The following is a 22,544-nucleotide window of genomic DNA, read 5'->3' on the forward strand; positions in this document are numbered from 1 at the left end:
CAATTCTGCAGTTCCTTGCAAGGCTTGCAAGCTCTAGGGGAAGGCTTGGAAGGTAGCTTGCGGTTAATTTCAGTCCATTCCTATCCCCTACCCATCGGCCTCCTGGCAGGCAACTGCACACATGTTTTTGGAGCAACTGGCAGACAGCTTGTGTGACCCACAGTGGGCACAATGGGCCCTGTCTTCTAAATACCGTGGATCTGTGTTCTGATCACGGATCGCTGCTTCTGCTCACAGTGCTGCAGATAAAGAGGCAGACAGCCATTGTTGTGGCACCCTCTCCCCTCTAAGTGACTTCCAGGGGACTTTAAGGGCCAGCATCTTTTTTCCTTGCCTTCTGTTTTCTCGTCTTCCCATTTTTGGAGCCAGACATTAAAAAACAGTTACATTTATGAGGAAAATTGGAAAATGACTGCACATTCCAGGAAAAGGTACAGAAAAGTCCTGAGAAGAGCTTGTTTATACTTCAGGCTGATGCTTGACCAGAGACAGCCTATCACAGCCAAAATAAAAACAATGACGAAGGGGCGCCTGGGTGGCGCAGTCGGTTAAGCGTCCGACTTCAGCCAGGTCACCATCTCGCGGTCCGGGAGTTCGAGCCCCGCGTCAGGCCCTGGGCTGATGGCTCAGAGCCTGGAGCCTGTTTCCGATTCTGTGTCTCCCTCTCTCTCTGCCCCTCCCCCGTTCGTGCTCTGTCTCTCTCTGTCCCAAAAATAAATAAACGTTGAAAAAAAAAAATTTTTTTTTAAAAAAAAAAAAAAAACAAAAAAAAACAATGACGAAAAAAGCCTCAAACTTTGGGAAAGGGAGAGGATCTGATTTCCAGAATTGCCATATCATTAGATTCAAATGTCCAGTTTTTAACAAAAAAAATCACAGGGCATTCAGCAAAACAGGAAAGTGTAGCTCATTCAAAGGAAATAAAATAACAGTAACTGTCTCTGAAAAAGACCTGACAGCAGATCTGCCAGACAAAGAAAACTAAAGGAAGATGTGGACAAACTCGGGACTACAACGTGTGAACAAAAATGGAATTAGGAATAAGGAGAGAGAACCTAAAAACAAAAAGGAAATTCTGGAGCTGAAAAGTACAATAACTTGTATTACAAAATGGAAAACTCACTAGAAGGATTCAAATGCAAATGCAGATTGGAGCTGGCTGAAAAAAGAATTGATGAATTTGAAGGTAGGAAAATGGAAATTATAGTCTGAGAAACAGAAGGGACAAAGATTGGAGAAAAGTGAACAGAGCTCAAAGGATCTGTTGGACATCATCAAGCAGACCAATACACATGTGGGAAGTCCTAGAAGGAGGAGAGAGAAATGAGCAGAGAGAATATTTGAATTAATAAGTGCTGAAAACTTTCCAAACTTGATGGAAAACATGGATATAAACATCCCAGAAGCTCGGTGATCTCCAAGTCGGATGAACTCTAAGAGGCCTACACAGAGACTCCGGATAATCAAACTTACAAAAGCCAAAGACAAAGAATCTTGAAAGCAGGAAGATAGAAATGACTCCTCATAATCAAGGGATCCTCAATAAGGCAGTTAGCAGATTTCTCATCAGAAACCTTGGAAGCCAGAAGGCAGTGGGCCAGTGAATTCAAAGTGGTAAAAAAAAAAAAAAAAAAAAAAAAAAAAATTGTCAATCAAGAATTCTATATCTGGTAAAATCCTCCTTAAAAGTGAGGAATAAATCGAGACATTTCCAGATAAACAGAAGCTGAGGAACTTTGTTTCTGATAGATCTGCTGGCAAGAAATGATCACAGGAGTCCCACAAGGTGGAATGAAAGGACACTAGACAGTAACTTGATGCAGTATGAAGAAATAAAGATCTCATAAAGGTAAATACACGGGCAACTATAAGAGCTAGTATTATTGTAACGGTGGATGGTGACTTCACTTTTTGTTTTGTACATGAATACATTACTAAAAACAGTGGTCTAAAAGTCATTACTGTTAACTGGTTTGTAATTCCAAAACATATTTTCTGCTTAAGAGACCAATATATTTAGAAGAATTATCATTTCATATTTGAACACTGTGTATTAAGTTATAATTTTGTGATAACAACCAACAGGGCATAGTGCTATAAAGGAGAAGAGATTTTGTATTATTGTAGTTAGCCTGGTATAAATTCAAGATTTAAAAAACACTTTTTTTTTTTTTAATTAAGTAATCTCGATGCCCAACATGAGCCTTGAACTCACTACCACTTGATTTTGATCAAGAGTTGCATGCTCTACTGACTGAGCCATCCATGCACCTCTACACTGGTATAAATTCAAATTCAAGTGTTATAACTTTAGAATGGTAAATGTAATCTCTGTAGTAAGAAAAAAAAAACAGTTATAGAATATAAACACAAGGAAATGAGAAAAAAATTAAGCCTTTCACAACAAAAAGTAACTAAAGTAATGTGGGAAATGAGGGACAAAACTAGAAGACATGGAAAACAACACAATGACAGAAGTTAGTACTTCCTTATCAGTAATTGCTTCAAATGTAAGTTGATTACTCTCCAATCAAAGGACAGATTGGCAGAACAGATTAAACAAAATACTTAATCCAGTTATATGCTCTCTGTAAGGGACTAATTTTAGATCTCAGACACAAATACGTCGAAAGTGAAAGGATGGATGGAGTGCTTGCGTGGCTCAGGTTGAGCATCCAACTTTGGCTCAAGTCATGATCTCACAGTTTGTAAGTTTAAGCCCCACGTCAGACTCTGTGCTGACAGCTCAGAGCCTGGAGCCTACATCGGATACTGTATCTCCCTCTCTCTCTGCACCTGCCTGCCCACAGTCTCTCTCTCTCTCTCTCTCTCTCTCCCCCTCTTTCTCAAAAAAAAAAATAATAATAATAATAACATTAAAAAAAAAAAAAGAAAGTGAAAGGATGGAAGAAAGATACTCCATGCAAATAGTAACCAAAAGGGAGCAGAGGTGGCTATTCTAATATCAGAGAAAATAAACTTTAAATGAAAAAAGTTTACCAAACAGGGGCACCGGGGTGGCTCCGTTGGTTAAGCAGCTGACTTCAGGTCAGGTCATGAGCTCAGTTTGTGAGTTCAAGCCCTGTGTCGGGCTTTTTGCTGATGGAGCCAGTTTTGGATTCTGTGTCTCCCTCTTTATCTACCCATCCCCCGCTCACGCTCTGTCTCTCCTTCAAAAACAAACAAACATTTTAAAAAATTAAAAAAAAACAACAACAAATAAGGACATTACCCATTAACAAAAGGTTCAATACAGCAAAAAGATGTAACAATTATAAATATTTATATACATAATAACATAGCTAGCAAAATATAGGAAGGAAATAGAGAACTGAAGGGAGAAGTGGCTCCACGTTAGTAGTGGGAGACTTCAGTACTCCACAATAATGGACACAGGAGACAGGAGATAAGGAAATGAAAGATTTAATACAGTACACCGCCTAGAGCTAACGGACACACACACAATACAACAGGATCAGCATACACGTTCGTCGTAAGTGCACACGAGTTATTTTCTGGGTTAGACCATGTTAGGCCACATATTAAGTCCCAGTAGATTTTAAAAGATAACATACAAAATACCCTCTCTGACCCTTGTGGATAAAGTTAGAAATCAGTAGCAGAACACTAAAAGTGTCACAAATTTGTAGCAATTAAATAACACACACTCAGACAACCAATGGATAAAGGAAAGCTTCTCAAGGGAAGTCTAAAAATACAGATGAATGAGAACAAAATCACTACTTATGGGACATAGCAAAACTGTTGGCTAAGGGCCAGGTTTATAGCTGTAGATACTTTATTTAAAAAATAAGATAGCAAATTAACTAGAAAAAGAAACTAAACCCAAAGCTGTAGAAGGAAGGAAAGAATAAAATTTAGAGAAGAGATAAAGGAAATAGAGGATAGAAAAGCAGTAGAGAGGTGATGCTTAGAAAAGGTCACCAAAATTGACAAACCTTTAGCTCAGTGGACTAAGAAGCAATGAGAGAAGATTCAGATTACAAAAGTCACAAGTGAAGTAGATAAATCAGACAAAGTAGACTTCAGAATAAAGACTGTAATAAGAGGTAAAGAAGGGCATTACATGATGACAAAGGGGTCAGTCCAGAAACAGAAAAAAAAGGATAAAACATCTGTAAAAATCATGCCCCCAATATAGAAGCATCTAATTATGTAAAGTACATATTAACAAACCTAAAGGGAGAAGTAGACAGCAACATAATAAGAGTGTGGTAGATCATCTAGACAGAAAAATCAATAAGGAGACATCAACCTTAAACGATACGTTAGACTTAACATCCCAAAGCAACAGAATATTCGCTGTCCTCAAGTACACATGGGACATTTTCCAAGACAGATCATATATTAGGCCACAGAATAAGTCTTAATAAATTTAAGAGGCCTGAAATGAAATCAAGCATTTTTCCTATCCACAGTGGTATGAAACTAGAAATTAACTATGTGAAGAAAATGGGAAAATGTAGGGCTATATGAAGATTCAGCAACATGCTACTGAACAACCACTGGGTCAAAGAAGAAAAAAAAAATACCTTGTGGCAAATGGAAATAGAAGTGTAACATATGAAATTTATTGGATACAACAAAAGCAGTTCTTTTCCCAATTCCCATCCCCTGCCCAAATCACCAATCTCTTGGTTCTGAAAACAAAAGCAGCTCTACAAGGGAAGTACATCATGGATAAATGCCTACCCCAAGAAATAAAAGTCTCAGACAACTTTATACCTCAAGGAACTAGAAAAAAGAAGAACAAACGAAACCTATTTAGCAGAAGGAAGGAAATAACAGACTAGTACAGAAATAAATGAAATAGAGACTACAATAACAATAGAAAAGATCATTGAAACTAAGAGTCAGTTCTTTGAAAAGATAACATTGACAAACCTTTAGCTAGATTCACCTAGAAAAAGAGGATTCAAGGAAATGAACACAAAAAAGTTAGAAATAGAAGGGATCATGAGAAACTACTATGAACAATTATATGCTAGCAAATTGGGCAATTGAGAAGAAATGGATATGTTTCGGGAAACATACAACCTACCAAGACTGAATCATGAAGTAGAAAACCTAAACAGAACAATTGCTATTAAAATGGTTGAATCAGTAATCAACAACCTCCGAACCCTCCAGTACCAGACAGCTTCACTAGTGAATTCTACCAGACTTTGAAAGAAGAACTAATACCAATCCTTCTCAGACTCTTTCAAAAAACATAGAAGAGGTGGGAAACATAAAACATACTTTATGAAGGCAGCATTACCCTGATACCAAAACCAGACAAGAATGCCACAAGAAAATTATAGGCTAATATTCTAGTGGGCATAGATGCAAAAATCTTCAACAAATATCAGTATACTCAGTTCAGCAACACATTATTAAAAGGACCATACACCTTGATGAAGTGGGTCTTATTCCAGAAGTGCAAGGTTCGTTCAACATCTGCAAATTAGTCAATGTGATATACCACCTTAACCAAATGTAGGATAAAAATTGTATCAGGTCAACATGTGGAAAAAACATTTGGCAAAATTCAACATCCATTTATAATTCTCAATGAAGCCAGTATAGGGGGGAGCATACCTCAACATAATAAAGGCCATATATGACAAGCCCACAGCTAATGTTATACTCAGTAGCAAAAAGCTGAAAGCATTTCCTATAAGATCACAAACAAGGAAAAGATGCCTACTCTCACCATTTTTATTCAATGTAGTTGGAAGTACTAGCCAGAGCCGTTAGGCAAGATAAAGAAATTAAAATCATCCAAATTAGAAAGCAAGAAGTAAATGTCACCATTTGCAGATGGCTTGATATTGAACATAGAAAACCCTAAAGACTCCCATCAGAAAACTGTTACAATATTCTAATTTAGTAAAGTTGCAAAATACAAAATCAGTGCATGCAAATATGTTGCATTTCTGTATGTTAGTAATGAACTATCAGAGAAATTAAAACAATCCTATTTACAGTTGCATCACAATAAGTAAAATATCTAGTAATAAATTTAATCAAAGAGGTGAAAGACCAGTCAGTATATGGAGAATTACAAGACATTAAAGAAAGAAGCTGAAGACATAGATATTCTCTGCCTATGAATTGGAAGAAATCATATTGTTAAAATGTACTACCCAAAATAATATACAGATTCACTGTAACCCCTACCGAAATTATAATGTCATTTTTCAGAGAAATAGAGCAAACAATCCTAAAATTTGTATGGAATCATAAAAGACTTCGAATAGCCAAAGCAGTCTTAAGAAAGAACAGAGCTGGAGGCATCATGCTCCCCGATTTCAAAGTATAGTATGAAGCTACATTAATTAAAACAGTATGATATTTGCATAAAAACAGACATATAGATTAATGGTACAGAAAAGAAAGCCCAGAAATAAACCCATACAGACATAGGCAATTAATTTTATCATAAAGGAGTTAAGAGTGTACAAGGGGGAAAGCATAGTCTCTTCAATAAATGGTCTTGAGAAAATTAAACAGCCACCAGTAAAAGAATGAAGCTAGAACACCATCTTACATCATATGCAAAACTTAACTCCAGTTGAACTAAAGAATGAATGTAAGGCATGAAACCATAAAATACCTAAGAGAACGCATGGATGGCAAGCCCCTTGATACAGGTCTGATGCCAAAAGCAAAAGCAGCTAAGGCAAAACATGAACAGATAGGAATATCAAACAAAAAACGTGCACAGCAGGGCGCATGGGTGGCTCAGTCAGTTAAGCATCCCAACTTTCAGCTCAGGTCATGATCTCATGGTTCGTGGGTTCAAGTCCTGCATCGGGCTGTCTGCAGTCAGCACACCCTGCTTCAGTTCCCCTGTACTCCCCCTCTTTGTCCCTCCCTCCCTCCTTCCCTCCCTCTCTCTCTAAAATAAATAAACATTAAAAAAAAAATCTTTTTAAATAATCTGTACAGGAATGCCTGGGTGGCTCAGTCGACTGGGCGACCAACTTCACTCAGGTCATGATCTCACAGATTGTGAGTTCGAGCTCTGCGTCAGGCTCTGTGCTGACAGCTCAGAGCCTGGAACCTGCTTCAGATTCTGTGTCTCCCTCTCTCTGCCCTTTCCCCGCTCACATTCTCTCTCCTTCAAAAACAAGCAAACGTTAAAAACGATTCTTTTTAAATAAAAAAAAAATCTATACAGCAAAGGATATCAAAATGAAAAGGCATCCTACTGAATGGGAGAAAATATTGACAAGTCATATCTTGTAAGGGACTAATATCCAAAATATATAAAGAACTCCTACAATTCAATATCGGAAATGAACAATCTGATTAAGAAATGGGTAGAAGATCTGAACACACATTTTCCCCGAAGAAGACATATAATTGCCAACAGATAAATGAGTTATTAGGGAAATGCAAATCAGAACCTCACACACATCGAGATGTCTCACACCTGTTAGAGTGGTTATTATCTAAAAGACTGGAAATAACAAGCACTGGCAAGGATGTGGAAAAACCAGAACCCTTATGCACTATTGGTGGGACTGTGAATTGGTGCAGCCAATGGAAAACAGTATTGAGGTTCCTCAGAAAATTTATGGTAGAACTCTTGTATGATCTAGTAATTCCACCTCTGGGTATTTATCTGAGGAAAATAAAACACTAACTCAAAAAAAATATACGTTTATTACAGCATTATTTACAATAGCGAATAATATACAGTGGGGAAAAGACAGTATCTTAATTAAGTGGTATTGAGAAAATTGGACAGCCACATGCAAAAAAATGAAGCTGGATTGGATCACTGTCTCACACCGTAGATAAAAATTAACTCAAAGTGTATCGAAGACTTGAATGTGGGGCGCCTAGGTGACTCAGTTGGTTAAGCGTCTGACTTCAGCTTGGGTCACGATCTCACATTCGTGAATTCCAGCGCGGGGTCGTGAGTTCCAGCCCCACATCGGGCTCTGTGCTGACAGCTCAGAGCCTGGAGCCTGCTTTGGATTCTATGCCTTCCTCTCTCTACCCCTCCCCCGCTCACGCTGTCTCCGTCTCTCAAAAAATAAGTGTTAAAAAAAAAAAAAAAGACTTGAATGTAAGACCTGAAATGGTAAAGCTCCTAGAAGAAAACATAGATGATAATCTCATTGATAAAGGTCTTGGAATGGATAAATTGTGGTGTATACATACAATGGAATACTATTCAGTCATAGAAAATAATGAAATTTTGCCATTTATGATAATATGGATAGACCTTGAGGGTTTTGTCGTATGTGTAATAAGTCAGACAAATAATGAAATGAAACCTAATATATGTATTAGACACAATGGGGCACCTGGGTGGCTCAGTCGGTTAAGGGTCTGACTTCGCCACAGGTCATGATCTCAGGGTTCGTGAATTCAAGCCCTGCATCCAGCTCCATGCTGACAGCTCAGAGCCTGGAGCCTCCTTCATATTCTGTGTCTCCTTCTCTGTTTGCCTCTCCCCTGCTCGTGCTCTGTCTCTCAAAAATGAATAAACATTAAAAATTTTTTTTTATATTAGACACAAACTCATAGATAGATAGAACAGATTGGTGGTTGCCAGAGGCAGGAATACAGGATAGGAAAAATGGTGAACTATTTTTGTTTTTAGTTTAAATAAATTGAGTCTTTAAGAATATGGGCTTAAGTAGACATTTCTCCAAAGAAGATACGCAGATTGCTGATAAGCACATAAGGATGTTCAACATCACTAATCATTAGGGAAATATAAATTTGAGCTACAGTGAGATCCCGTCTTGCAGCCATCAGGATGGCTGCTATCAAAAAACCCCCAGGGTGCCTGGGTGGTTCAGTTGGTTAAGTGTGGACTCCTGATTTCATCCAACTCTGGAATTTGGCTCCAGAGGTCATGATCTCGTGGTCGTGAGATGGAGCCCCACATTGGGCTCTGTGCTGACAACACAGAGCCTACTTGGGCTTCTCTCTCCACCCCTCCCCTGCTCGTGTGCACTACCTCTCTTAATCTCTCTCTCTCTCAAAATAATTAAAAAAAAAAAAAAAGAAACAAAAAAAACCCAACCCAAGACTAGAAAATGCAGATGATGTGGAGACATTGGAACCTTTGGCCACTGTTGGTGGCAATGGAAAATGGTACAGCTGCTGTGGAAAATAATATGGCAGTTCCTCAAAGAATGAAAAACAAAATTACCGGCGTGCCTGGGTGGCTCAGTCTGTTCGGTGTCTGGCTCTTGATTCTGGCTCAGGTCATAATCTCACAGTCCTTAGATTGAGCATGTCGGGCTCCACACTCAGCGTGGAGCCTGCTTGGGATTAGGATTCTGTCTCTTTCTCTCCCTCTCTCTCTGCCCTTCCCCCCTCCTTGTTCTGCGTACATACATTTATACATACATACCTAAAATTACTGTACTGTGTAATCCAGCAGTTCCACTTCTGTGTTTAGAATCCCAAAGAACTGAGAGCAGGGACTCACATAATTTTAGGACACCTAAAATGCTGTGAGTAATGCTGATGCTGAACACACAACACCTGGTTCTGGGCCTGTGAGACCAACAGCAGTTTATTAGTCGCATATACACATAGCTGCAGGGAGGAGGACACTGCATGTCACATGGGGCTGTATTCAGGAAGAGAGTGAATAAACAGTTGCTGTGGGAAACAGGCTTTTGTAGTATCGACAGATAGCAATTATTCACCATGGCCAAAATGTGGAAGCAGCCCAAATGTCCCTCAGCGATTGAAAGAATACACAAAATATGGCATATACACACAGTGGGATATTATTCAGCCTATAAAGTAAGGAAATTTTGTCATATGCTACAAAACGGATGGGCATTGAGGACATCATACTAAGTAAAATAACCCAGCTACAAAAGACACATAGCGTATGCTTTTATTTATTTGAGGTCCTTAAGAGTATTCAAAATCATAGAAGCCGAATGTTAGAATGATGGTTGCCCGTGGCTGGGGAGGAGAAGGAGGGGTTACTGTTAATGGGTATAGACTTTTTTAGTCTGGAAGGACTACGCTAATAGAATGGATTGGAGCGAGGACGAAAATCCGTTGGGATGGGTCTGTGTTAAACTGTGTCTTAATTTAGTCAAGAACCTCAGTGGAAAGAAGAGAAAATGTGTTGTTTGTGGATAGGACTACAGCTATATTATTTTCCTACTTACTTGTGTTAGTTGCCGTATTTCTAATACCTTGCTGTTATATCTATTTCAGACTTTGGGGTTAGCGCTTTTTTAGCAACTGGGGGTGATATTACCCGAAATAAAGTGAGAAAGACCTTTGTTGGAACTCCTTGCTGGATGGCACCTGAAGTTATGGAACAGGTACTCTTTGTGTTTTGTCTTTTAAAAATGGCTTAGGGTTTTGTTACAGAATGGAAAAAACGGAGTAATGTTTGCTTCTGTTTGGTATACAGGTTCCCCCACTAAGGCAAAGCAGTTTGTTCCTGTGAAACCTTTGATAAGCTGAAATGGTGCAAAGCGAAGAAGCAATTACCATTAATTTATCTGGAAAAATTGTTTAGCGTTCCCAGGCCTAAGAAATGACCTCTTTTAGGCTTTTCTGAAAGCAGAGAACACATCTTGCTATTGGATGCACAAAATAAATGGAGATAAAGAGCAGATGTGCACACACTGGGGAAGGAGCTGGGCGGCACCAGTCTCGCGGCTCTGCGCACTGCCTCCGTGACGGCTGGCTATAGGAGCAAACGCGCGATGCCGTTTTCGCTTTTTGCCTTTTTCACACAAGTAGAAATCCTCCGGATTTCTTTCAGTAAACAGGCACTACTGTAGGTCTTCCACACTTGATCTTGGCCAAAAGGCCGAGAAGCGATTACTACTGTAGGTCTTCCATAGAAGCCAGGTGGCTTAACGGGAACCTTTAAAAAGTACAGGATACAGGGGCGCTTGGGTGGCTCAGTCGGTTGGACGTCCGACTTGGGCTCGGGTCATGATCTCGCGGTCCGTGAGTTCAAGCCCCGCATCGGACTCTGTGCTGACAGTCAGAGCCTGGAGCCTGATTCGGATTCTGTGTCTCCCTCTCTCTCTCTGCCCCTCCCCTACTCACACCCCTCCCCTGCTCACACTCCGTCTCTGTCTCTCTCAAAACTAAATAAACATTAAAAAAAAAAAAAAAAAAGTAGGGGATACATGTGCTACACTAACTTTGGGAGATCCGTGTCTCTGTTCCTTGGTTAAGGATCCGTCCACCGTTAACAACAACAGCAAAAAGCCTGTAGATCTTTGTAACTGATACATAAAACTCAGGATTTCTACCACACACAACCTAAGCAATAATATAATGAAGACTGGTTCAATAGTAGTTTCCGCTTTACAAATTAAATGACCTAATCTTTGTACATGTAGTTTCACTGCTCCGGTTTTTGAAGGACTGGTTTTGCCCACAACTCCATTTCCGATTGCTCTGAAACAACTACAGTCAGATGTCACTCATCTAGCCACCTTACGGATACTCTGCTATTCTCAAATTATGCTCATTCCTTATTCCTTGTTTTACTTGTTTGTTGTCCTGTCATTTGAAGCACTTGGACCTTTCCCCCTTGATTTACGTCTTCAGCTTCCCTAGTGTAGTTTCCTCATTCTTCCCCTCCCTGTCAGGCCGTTTCTCGGACTTCTTTTCTGTCTCTCCTTCTGTGTCCCAGGACCTTGTTCTCAAATTCTTCTCTCACTAATGTGTCTCATCTCCACTTCCCACCTATTATATCTTCTTTCTTTCCTTCTTTCTTTCTTTCTTTCTTTCTTTCTTTCTTTCTTTCTTTCTTTCTTTAACGTTTATTCAGTTTTTGATAGAGACAGAGCGTGACCGGGGGAGGGGCAGAGAGTGAGGGAGACACAACCTGAAACAGGCTCCAGGCTCTGCACTGACAGCAGAGAGCCCGACACGGGGCTCAAACTCACCGACCGTGAGACCATGACCTGAGCTGAAGTCGGACGCTTAACCGACTGAGCCAGCCAGGCGCCCTCACCTATTATATTTTCTAAAGTATATCATGCCAGTCTTATTTCCTAAGCCTCTAGGTGGAGGTTTCCAGCTCCCTATAGATGTTTTACCTAAATGTCCTAGAAATACATCAAAGTTGGTATTGTAGAACCGAATTCACTTTCACTCCGTTATGATGCCTGTATTCGCCCTGTTGGTGAGGGAAGCATTCCCACCCTAGGGTAATGCTGATGCTGAACACACAACACCTGGTTCTGGGCCTGTGAGACCGACAGCAGTTTATTAGTCGCATATACACATAGCTGCAGGGAGGAGGACACTGCATGTCACATGGGGCTGTATTCAGGAAGAGAGTGAATAAACAGTTGCTGTGGGAAACAGGCTTTTGTAGTATCGAGAGAGTGAGGTGCTCCTCGGTTTCCTTGCGAGGGCGTGATCGGCTCATATGGTTCACTCTGAGGGCTGGTGGGGAGCTGAAGCCTGCTACTCGAGGCTAAGCAGGAACTTTGCTTGGCCAGTCAATAAGCAGGGTTGTTGGGCTAGGGGACTTTACCCTTGGGAACAGACTGGAGAGGGGAACTTGCACTTGGCTCATTAGAGGCCCACCAAGGCAGCACATCATATGGAGCTTTAATTCCAGGTCTCAACCACACCCCACCCTACCCCACCCCCACCAACCTATTTCTTCTCCTGTGTTGCTTAGGATGGAAAATGAAAATATTTAATTTTATAATGTGCTCATGCCAGTATAAAAGGAAAGAAATTTGGCAACATGGTCACATTAAGAACTTTGAAAATATTCACACCCCTTGTATCTTTTTTCATTTTAAGTTATGGAACAGGTTAAAATAGTACCATAACAGGATAAAACAATACCGTAACATAGAAAATTTGGAAAACAGGACTTACCACTACTGCCTAACAATTTTGTTCTAGTTCTTTTTCTAAAAAAACCAAACAGAGGGGCCCCTTGGTGGCTCAGTCGGATAAGTGTCTGATTCGGCTCAGGTTATGATCTTGCGGTTCATGGGTTCAAGCCCCGCATCAGGCTCTGTGCTGACGGCTCAGAACCTAGAGCCCGCTTCAGATTCTGTGTCTCCCTCTCTCTCTGCCCCTCCCCCGCTCACACTTTGTCTCTCTCAAAAATAAACATTAAAAAATGTTTTTTTAAGAAAAACATTTTTAAAAACATAGTTGATTTACTTTTATAATAGTATGAAAACTTGTGAAGAATTGTGTATTCTTTTTTCTTCGTAAATGCTTTATCACAAGTGGTTTTCCATATTTTCACATAGAATTCATTTACATTGCTTTTAGTTGACTATGTAACATTTCTTTTAACTGAGTATCCCATACTTAACAATTTCACCATTTCTGGGGAACATTTATTGGGATTGCTTTTTCTTCTTCTGTTACCAAGTATAGTTAGCTTTTGCTTACTCTAGATTACTTTAATGGTTTAAAACTCGGCCCCTGGGTGGCTCAGTTGGTTGGGCGTCCAACTTCAGCTTGGGTCTTGATCTCACGGTTTGTGGGTTCGAGTCCCACGTCGGGCTCTGTGCTGACAGTTTAGAGCCTGGAACCTGCTTCAGATTCTTGTCTCCCTCTCTTTCTGCCCCTCTCCTGCTCGTGCTCTGTTTCTCTCTCTCAAAAATAAATAAGTATAAAAAATTTTTTTAATTAAAAAAAGCTTATGAACACTTTTGTGGTTCTTGATACATATTAGAAGCTTCTTTTATTTTTTTTTTAATTTTTTTTTTTTAACGTTTATTTTTGAGACAGAGAGAGATAGAGCGTGAACAGGGGAGGGTCAGAGAGAGGGAGACACAGAATCTGAAACAGGCTCCAGGCTCTGAGCTGTCAGCACAGAGCCCGACGCGGGGCTTGAACTCACGGACTGCAAAATCAAGACCTGAGCCGAAGTTGGCCGCTTAACCGACTGAGCCACCCAGGTGCCCCTAGAAGCTTCCTTTTAAAAGTACTTTTAGGGGCACCTGGCTGGCTCAGTCATAAGAGCATGTAACACTTGATCTCGGGGTTGTGGGTTCAAGCCCCAGGCTGGGTGTAGAGATTACTAAAAAGAGAAATAAAATAAAAGTGCTTTTAGGGTGGCAAAAGTAATCATGTACATCTTTATGTTCTTTACAGGTCCGAGGCTATGATTTCAAAGCGGACATCTGGAGTTTCGGGATCACAGCAATTGAACTTGCCACCGGGGCAGCTCCTTATCATAAATATCCACCAATGAAGGTGAGGTTCACAGTCAACATCCTACCCCAGCCCATGTCCCAGTTTCTTTTCAGAGACTAATCCTAGGAGTGAATGCATTTGAAAAGGATAAGTTTTTATAACTGTGAAGTGGGAAGCTATTTTGAGGACAGAGGAATGGTTTATTTCTCAAAAGGAGGTGGGGGAGGAGATGAGGTTTACTTTTCATCCATTGCCGGCAGTGACTCCAGAATTGTAGCCAAACACATACATGTTAGCCTGTTTGCTCGGAATGAGAAATACCTCCAGCTTTTAGTAATTCCATTTCAGTAAAATATAAAGTGAATCTGAAAAGCAAGTGTTAATTCTAACTACAACCCCTTTTTATTCCCTATTTTATTTTAAAGTAGTGTTGACTTTGTGTTTAGAAAAATGGCCTATGCTTATGGGGTGCCAGGGTGGCTCAGTCGACTAAGCATCCGACTTCACTCAGCTCATGATCTTGTAGTTCAGGGGTTTGGGCTCCATGTCAGGCTCTGCACTGACAGCTAGGAGTCTGGACCCTGCTTCGGATTCTCTATCTCCCTCCCTCCCTTTCTCTCTCTGCCCTTCCCCCACTGTGTTCTCTGTCTCAAAAACAGATGAATAAACTTAAAAAAAAAACAAAAGAAAAATGGCTTATGCTTTTATAAAAAAAGTCACACAGTCTAGAAAAACACAAATCACCCCCAATCCCACCACATAAATATGACCTTCATTACTTACACCTCAGTGCGTCAAGCTAGTATGTTGCCATGGAAGTCAGAGAAGGAAGAGATTTAGGATGGACAGAATAATCAAAATAGTCAGTTACCGCAGAGAAGGTGGAAGACTGAGAAGTGAAAAAGGCCGTAGCTCTATTAAGTAGGCAGCATCAGCGATTTCTGGGATCCAAGTGCCGGAGGAATTCTGGGAAGAGAAGGCCAGATTACAAGGGGTCATGTTAAAACAGAGCCAGGAATAGGTAAAATCAGCCATGGTTTTACTTGTTATTTTATTTTATTTTATTATTTTGCTAGGATTCTACTTTATTTATTTATTTATTTATTTATCTATTTATTTATTTATAAATGTTCGTTTTTGAGAGAGTGCAAGCGAGGGGGGGCAGAGAGAGAGCGACAGAGGATCCCAAGCGGGCTCCACACTGACAGGCTGACAGCAGCGAGCCTGACTCCGGGCTTGAACCCACGAACTGCAAGATCATGACCTGAGCTGAGGTTGGGTGCTCAACAGACTGAGCCACCCAGGCACCCTGACTTTACATTTTTTTTTAAAGTAGTTTGGCAGTGTGAGAATGGGTTCAGAGGAGGAGCCTGAGTGGCTCAGTTGGTGAAGTGTCTGACTCTTGATTTCAGCTAAGGTCATTATATCGTGGTTCATGAGTTCAAACCCCACATCAGGCTATGTGCTGACAGTGGAGAGCCTGCTTGGGATTCTCTGTCTGTCTCTGTCTCTCTGTCTCTCTCTGCCCCTCCCCTTCTTGCTCTTGAAACAAAGAAAGAAAGGAAGAAAGAAAGAAAGAAAGAAAGAAAGAAAGAAAGAAAGAGAGAAAGAAAGAAAGAAAGAAAGAAAGAAAGAAAGAAAGAAAGAAAAGAAAAGAAAGAAAAGAAAGGAGGAAGGAAGGAAGGAAGGAAGGAAGGAAGGAAGGAAGGGGACAGAGGACCTGAAGAAAGGGGTGTTATGTTGTGTTTTGTTTTTTAATGTTTCTTTATTTTGAGAGTGAGAGAGGGTGAGCAGGGGAGGGACAGAGAGGGAACCATGAGATCACGATCTACGCCAGAGTCAGATACTGAACAGACTGAGCCACACAGGCGCCCTGTGAAGAAAGGTTTCTAACTAAAGGACATTCATTGCTAATACTGTTGAGCCCTTGCAACAGTTACTGTTACCTGGGAAGCCAACTGTCTGTAGGATATTGTTTGTGTGGAAAAGGTCTAAATAACAGTATTCCAAACAACTGGTCTAGATGTGAACTTTCAGAAAATACAGCCTCACGTATTGTGAGGTTGTCTATATTGAAGAATCTTGGCCACAGTACTTTACTGAATCTTCACAAGTTTATATTGTATCAAAAATTCTTCCAGGTTTTAATGCTGACACTACAAAATGATCCTCCTTCTCTGGAAACTGGCGTTCAAGATAAAGAAATGCTGAAAAAATATGGAAAATCATTTAGGAAAATGATTTCATTGTGCCTTCAAAAGGATCCAGAAAAAAGGTAAAATATGAGATAAAGGTTACGTTTGTCTTCATCAAATATGTGAACCATTGTGGGAAGTCTAAGTATCACGTACCTACATTCATGTGCAGAAAATTATTTCTGCGTATTCACATATATTTATTTAAATATAAACTTTAGAAAAAATATACAGAGACTATTACACTAGATTGGAAATGAATTACTTTCTCCCTTCTTTTTAGTATACGGTGCATACTCTAAATAGTTCAGCTATTTCCTGGTTACGTTTTTATAAATCTGTACATTGTGAACTCTCTGTGTTAATAAAATGCCAAGTTAGTGGGAGGACTTGTTTTCAGCTTGTACTTAAAAGTTATGAGCAAACAAGTATCTTAATGCTGTTTACAATTTTAATAACAAAAGAAATACACATAGCCAGTGTTATATCTAAGGCCACGTAATCATATATGTATTTCCTTATTGGAAAGATTTTACTAATCATACCAAAAATTCATAGCCCTTACTTGTTAACGCTAGACAGATTGGATGCCAAGTAAGTGAATAAACATGATCATCTAATGTGTGTATCTTTATGAATTAAACAGAATCAAATATGTTGGAAGTCACTGAGTACAACCTTTTATCTGTGAGGTCAACCAGCTACCTAGTCATTGAGGTGGGACTTGAATCCAAAACTTCTGATCCTGAACCAGGGTTCAGTTTGTTCTGTATCTCATTTTTCTGTTTCACATACATATTCCACTCAGTTTTTTAGCACTAAGAATTTTTAAATTTTGATTTCTGTGAAGATCAACAAAAATAAAAGATTTCAATTGAAGTCATGTCATCAGTATACTTAATGGGGCTTCAGAATTTATTGTTGGAAATATTAGAAAAGGTAAGAAAAATAGGTAGCAAAGGTCAAACTTGTACCATTAGAACTTTGTTTCTGAACAAATTGGTATAAAAGATAGGAGACTTCTGCTTCTGCTTTAGTTAATTAACAGAATTTGTCACAAACACCTATAAATGCTGAACAAATTTATCAAATTAAAAAAAAAGAACAAATCAGGGAAGAAATATCATGAACCAATCCTGTGGCTGCCCTCAGTGGGACACTGTTCCTTTTAATAACCTACTCGGTTAGATTTCAAACTCCCACGTGGGACTGGAAATGAGATCTTGGGTCCAGCCACTGGGGATCTGAACTGAGATCGCTGCTTAAGACTAAGACCTCCACAAGTCAGCCTTCTGAGTAAAAGGATGGACCAGAAAACAAAATATGTGTCCATCATCACAAAGACACAACGAAAACTTGTCTTGAATAATCAAATCCTCTGACCTGGACATTGTGTAGGTCGACAGTCTGAATTTATACTACCCATATTATCCAGGAACCCACAAGATTAAAGAGTAAAAAAGAATTATTGCCAAGCCAGTTTTATTTCTGACAGAAGCAACTAGAAAACTGTACTGTTCGAACTGTTCCAAACTCGAGGTCCATGAGATTCCTCCAAATAATGCCCCATTGAAGAGATCACAATCCGAAATTATAAAACACACAGTAAGATAGTACACAGCAAACGAGTCTGCAGACACAGCGAACAGGAGAATCAGTGCTCCAGAAGCTTTGGATAATGCAGAGATACCTGAAGAATCTATAAAATAAGTATATTTAAAATAATTGGGGCGCCTGGGTGGCTCAGTCGGTTAAGCGTCCGACTTCAGCTCAGGTCATGATCTCACAGTCCATGAGTTCGAGCCCCACATCGGGCTCTGTGCTGACAACTCAGAGCCTGGAGCCTGCTTCGCATTCTGTGTCTCCCTCTCTCCCTGCCCCTCCCCTGCTTGTGCTCTCTCTCTCTCTGTCTCAAAAATAAATAAAAACGTTAAAAATTTAAGAAATAATAATAATTAAAATCCTAATGGAAGAAATCAAAACCATAAAAAAGAATATGACTGTGACCAAGAAAACAAACAAAGCTGCTTAGAAATGAAAAATAAAGTAACAAAACTGTAAAATTTAATGGATTCCCTTGAGCGTAGGCTAGACTTAGTGTTTTGCTTCCGATGAATCGAGTATGAAAAAGGACATATAGTAGCTTTAGAGTGGAGAAACCTGGTGGACAGCTCTGTCACAAGTGATCCAGGTTAACATCACCAGTAAGAAGGCATATTGATTATTATATACTCCCTGATACAAGGTGCAGGGCGTATCACCTCTGAAGTGTTCCTTCCCAAAATCTTTAACTTCAGTCTGTAGTGAGAAAACATCAGACACATCCAAATTGAGGAATAAGCTACAGACTCCCTGACCAGCACTCTTCACAAGTAAGGAAAGGGATGACTGAGGAAGTATCCCAGATTGGAGGAGATAAAAAAACATGAAGACTAAATGAAACGTGGTGTCCTTAATTAGATCGCGGAACAGACACACGATGTTAGAGCAAAAACTGGGGAAATCTGAATAAAGTCTATAGTTTATAGTGTTATACCAATATTAATATATTAAAGACTGTAATTGGGGCGCCTGGGTTAGTTAATTGTCGGACTCCAGCTCAGGTCATGATCTCACATTTTGTGGCTTTGAGCACCACGTTGGGCTCTATGCTGACAGGAGCCTGGAGCCTGCTTAGGATTCTGTATCTCCCACTCTCTCTCTCTGCCCCTCCCTGCTTATGGGCACGGGCTCTCTCTCAAAAATAAATACATATAGGGGCGCCTGGGTGGCGCAGTCGGTTAAGCGTCCGACTTCAGCTCAGGTCACGATCTCGCGGTCCGGGAGTTCGAGCCCCGCGTCGGGCTCTGGGCTGACGGCTCCGAGCCTGGAGCCCGTTTCCGATTCTGTGTCTCCCTCTCTCTCTGCCCCTCCCCCGTTCATGCTCTGTCTCTCTCTGTCCCAAAAATAAAAATAAACGTTGAAAAAAAAATTTTTTTAATAAATAAATATAAATATTTTAAAAAATAAATTCTATAATAGTATAGCAATGTTAATATTTTTAGTTTAGTTAATATCTTGATAATTATACCATGGTTATATAAAATGTTAGCAGTAGGGGAAGCTGGTGACAGGCATGGAGAAACACTGTAGTATCTTTGCATCTTCCTATAAGCTTAAAATCATTTCAAAATAAAAAAGTTTTTTAAAAAAGAAAAATATCTAGAAGCTGTAGAACATCTATTTCCAGTTTGTAAGCCAAAATTATACCTTGTTGAGAACATTTCCAAGTTCAGAAAAAAACTTAGATGGGTTGGTTAAATAGAACAGCCAGTAAAGCACACAAAAAAGAGAATTATTTATTGACTCCTAATCAAGTTACCAGGTAGTGTTGTAAACACTGGGCATACATCATCTTAACATATATCATCCCTTGAGGATGACACTATTATCTTCGCTGTTTTACGAATGAAACTGAAACATAGAGAGGGTTAAGTACCATTGCCCAAAGTCACACAGCCAGAAAATGTTGGAGCTAGAATTGCCACCCATACAATTTGACTGTAGAGTTCCTGCTCTTACTCAATCACACTACACTATATTGAGGAAATGGCTCAGAATGCAACACGGAAAGATTTTTAAAAAGGGAAATAGAGGGGCGCCTGGTGGCTCAGTCGGTTAAGCTCCCGACTTCAGCTCAGGTCACGATTTCGCGGTCTGTGAGTTCGAGCCCCGCGTCGGGGTCTGTGCCGACAGCTCAGAGCCTGGAGCCTGCTTCAGATTCTGTGTCTCCCTCTCTCTCTGACCCTCCCCCGTTCATGCTGTGTCACTCTCTCAAAAATATATAAATGTTAAAAAAAAATTTTTTAAACGGAAATAGAAAAGACTGAACATTTGGGAGACAGAATGAGATGGTTCAGTGTGTGTGTGTGTGTGTGTGTGTGTGTGTGTATGTGCATGTATGCATGCATATGTACATCCACGTGTACATACATACACATGCACATATAGAGACTTTCCAGGAGAGATTAGAGAGAATGGGAGAAGCAATATTCAAAGAAATAATGGCTGAGAATTTTGTACAATTGATGAAATACCTATATCCTCAGATTAAAGAACCATCCCCCCAAATTCCAAGCGGTATTTCCCTTTTCCCATTTGTACATGAGTCATGAAACTACAAAGGCAAAGAGAATCTATTAAATGCAAACTGAGGGGGCAGATTACCTACTGAGGAATAGCAGGTAGACTGATAGCCACTTTCCCAATAATAATCAGTTGAGGCCAGAATATATCGGAATAATGCTGAAAGAAAATTACTGTTAACCCAGAATTCTCCATCCAGTCAAACTCTTATTCAAGAATAAGCATGAAATTGAGATTTTTTCAGACAAAAATTTCCAATCACATTTTATCAAAGAACTCCTGTAAATTTTACTTTATCATTATCATTCATAATCAGGGAAATATAAATCAAAACCACAATGAGATACCACCTCAAACCTCTAAGAATGGCTAAAATTAACAACTGAGGCAACAACAGATGTTGACGAGGATGAGGAGAGAGAGGAACCTCTTGCACTGTTGATGGGGATGCACACTGGTGCAGCCGCTCTGGAAAACAGTGTGGAAGTTCCTCAAAAATTTAAAAATAGAACTACCCTACAACTCAGCAATTGCACTACTATGTATTTATCTAAAGGATACAAAAATGCTGATTCTGTGGGGCACATGTACCCCAGTGTTTATGGCAGCACTATCGACAATAGCCATAGTATGGAAAGAGCCTTAATGTCCATCGACTAATGAATGAATAAAGTAGATGTGGGGTGTGTGTGTATGTATGTGTGTATATATATATGTGCGTGTGTGTATGTACATACACACATATATGTATGTATATACACACACACACATATATGTGTATATATATACATATATATTCATCAATCAAAAAGTGAAATCTTGCCATTTGCAACAATGTGGATGGAACTAGACTGTATTATGCTGTGCGAAATAAGTTAGAGAAAAACAGATATTATATAATTTCATTCGTGGAATTTAAGAAACAAAACAGATGAACATAGGGTAAGAGAAGCAAAATTAAGACAAAAACAGGGAGACAAACCGTAGGACTTAAATACAGAGAACAAACTGAGGTTGCTGGAGGGGAGGTGGGTGGGGGGAAGGGATAAATGTGTGATGGACATTAAGGAGGGCACTTGTTGGGATGAGCACTTCTATGTAAGTGATGAATCACTGAATTCTTTTCCTGAAATTAATATTGCACTATATGGTAACTAACTTGGATTAAATATATATGTGTATGTGTGTGTGTGTGTGTGCGTGTGTGTGTGTGTGTGTGTGTGTGTGTGTATGTATATACAGAGAGAGAGAGAACTTTAGAAAGAAGGAAATGAACCTAGAAGAAAGGGATGAATCATAAGAAGCAGTGGTGTGCAATCTGTTGACCATACTGAAATCTTGATTGAATGAGAACATAGAGGGGGTGCCTGGGTGGCTCAGTCGGTTGAGCATCTGACCTCGGCTCAGGTCTGATCTCATTGTTCGTGAGTTCAAGCCCCGCGTCGGGCTCTGTGCTGATAGGTCAGAGCCTGGAGCCTGCTTTGCATTCTGTGTCTCCCTCTCTCTCTCTGATCCTCTCCTGCTCACACTCTGTGTCTCTCCCTCTCAAAAATAAACATTAAAAAACATTTTTTTTTGGTACAATAATGAACGAGAACATAGGAAGGGTAAAGTCCACTTTCAGTTTGCATAGCACATTCAAATCTGTTTTCTCAATCTTCTTTGAAGCCCTGGTTCTCAAGTGTGAATGCACATTAAAACCACCTGGGAAATTTTAAAAACTACTGATGCCCCCCCCCCCCCCCCCCACACACACACACACTGATTCTGCTTTAATTGATATGGGGTACAGCCTGGGCATTGGGATTTTTTTTGAAACTCCCAGATAGAATAGTACACAGTCGTCTTTAAGAACCACTGCCTTCAGGGGCTTGACCAGGTAGGTAATACAGAACCTTAGAGAAGAGATTTGCTCAGAGTTACATAGTGGGATATGTGGTGTAATCAGGTCCAGTCTCTTAAGTGTAGTATTGTTTATTCTTTATTCTCAATCATACTATTTAAAAGTTTATACAACTGACAGTGATGATGCCTTTATCTGTACAGTTAAAAACTGAATTTAGAGTCAATTTG

General features: G+C 39.8%; 1 protein-coding gene across 2 annotated transcripts in view; it reads left to right on the plus strand.

Annotated features, from left to right (window-relative positions):
- OXSR1 (oxidative stress responsive kinase 1) overlaps nt 1–22,544 on the plus strand; it is a 104,649-nt gene that overhangs the window by 60,486 nt on the left and 21,619 nt on the right. For both annotated transcript variants that reach the window (XM_047874963.1, XM_047874964.1), the window contains 3 exons: nt 10,216–10,325; nt 14,110–14,211; nt 16,293–16,426. In XM_047874963.1, the coding sequence (XP_047730919.1) occupies nt 10,216–10,325; nt 14,110–14,211; nt 16,293–16,426 (346 nt within the window). The remainder of the gene's footprint in view (nt 1–10,215; nt 10,326–14,109; nt 14,212–16,292; nt 16,427–22,544) is intronic.

This window comes from Prionailurus viverrinus, chromosome C2 (genome assembly GCF_022837055.1).
Source record: "Prionailurus viverrinus isolate Anna chromosome C2, UM_Priviv_1.0, whole genome shotgun sequence".
Lineage (NCBI taxonomy): Eukaryota > Metazoa > Chordata > Mammalia > Carnivora > Felidae > Prionailurus > Prionailurus viverrinus.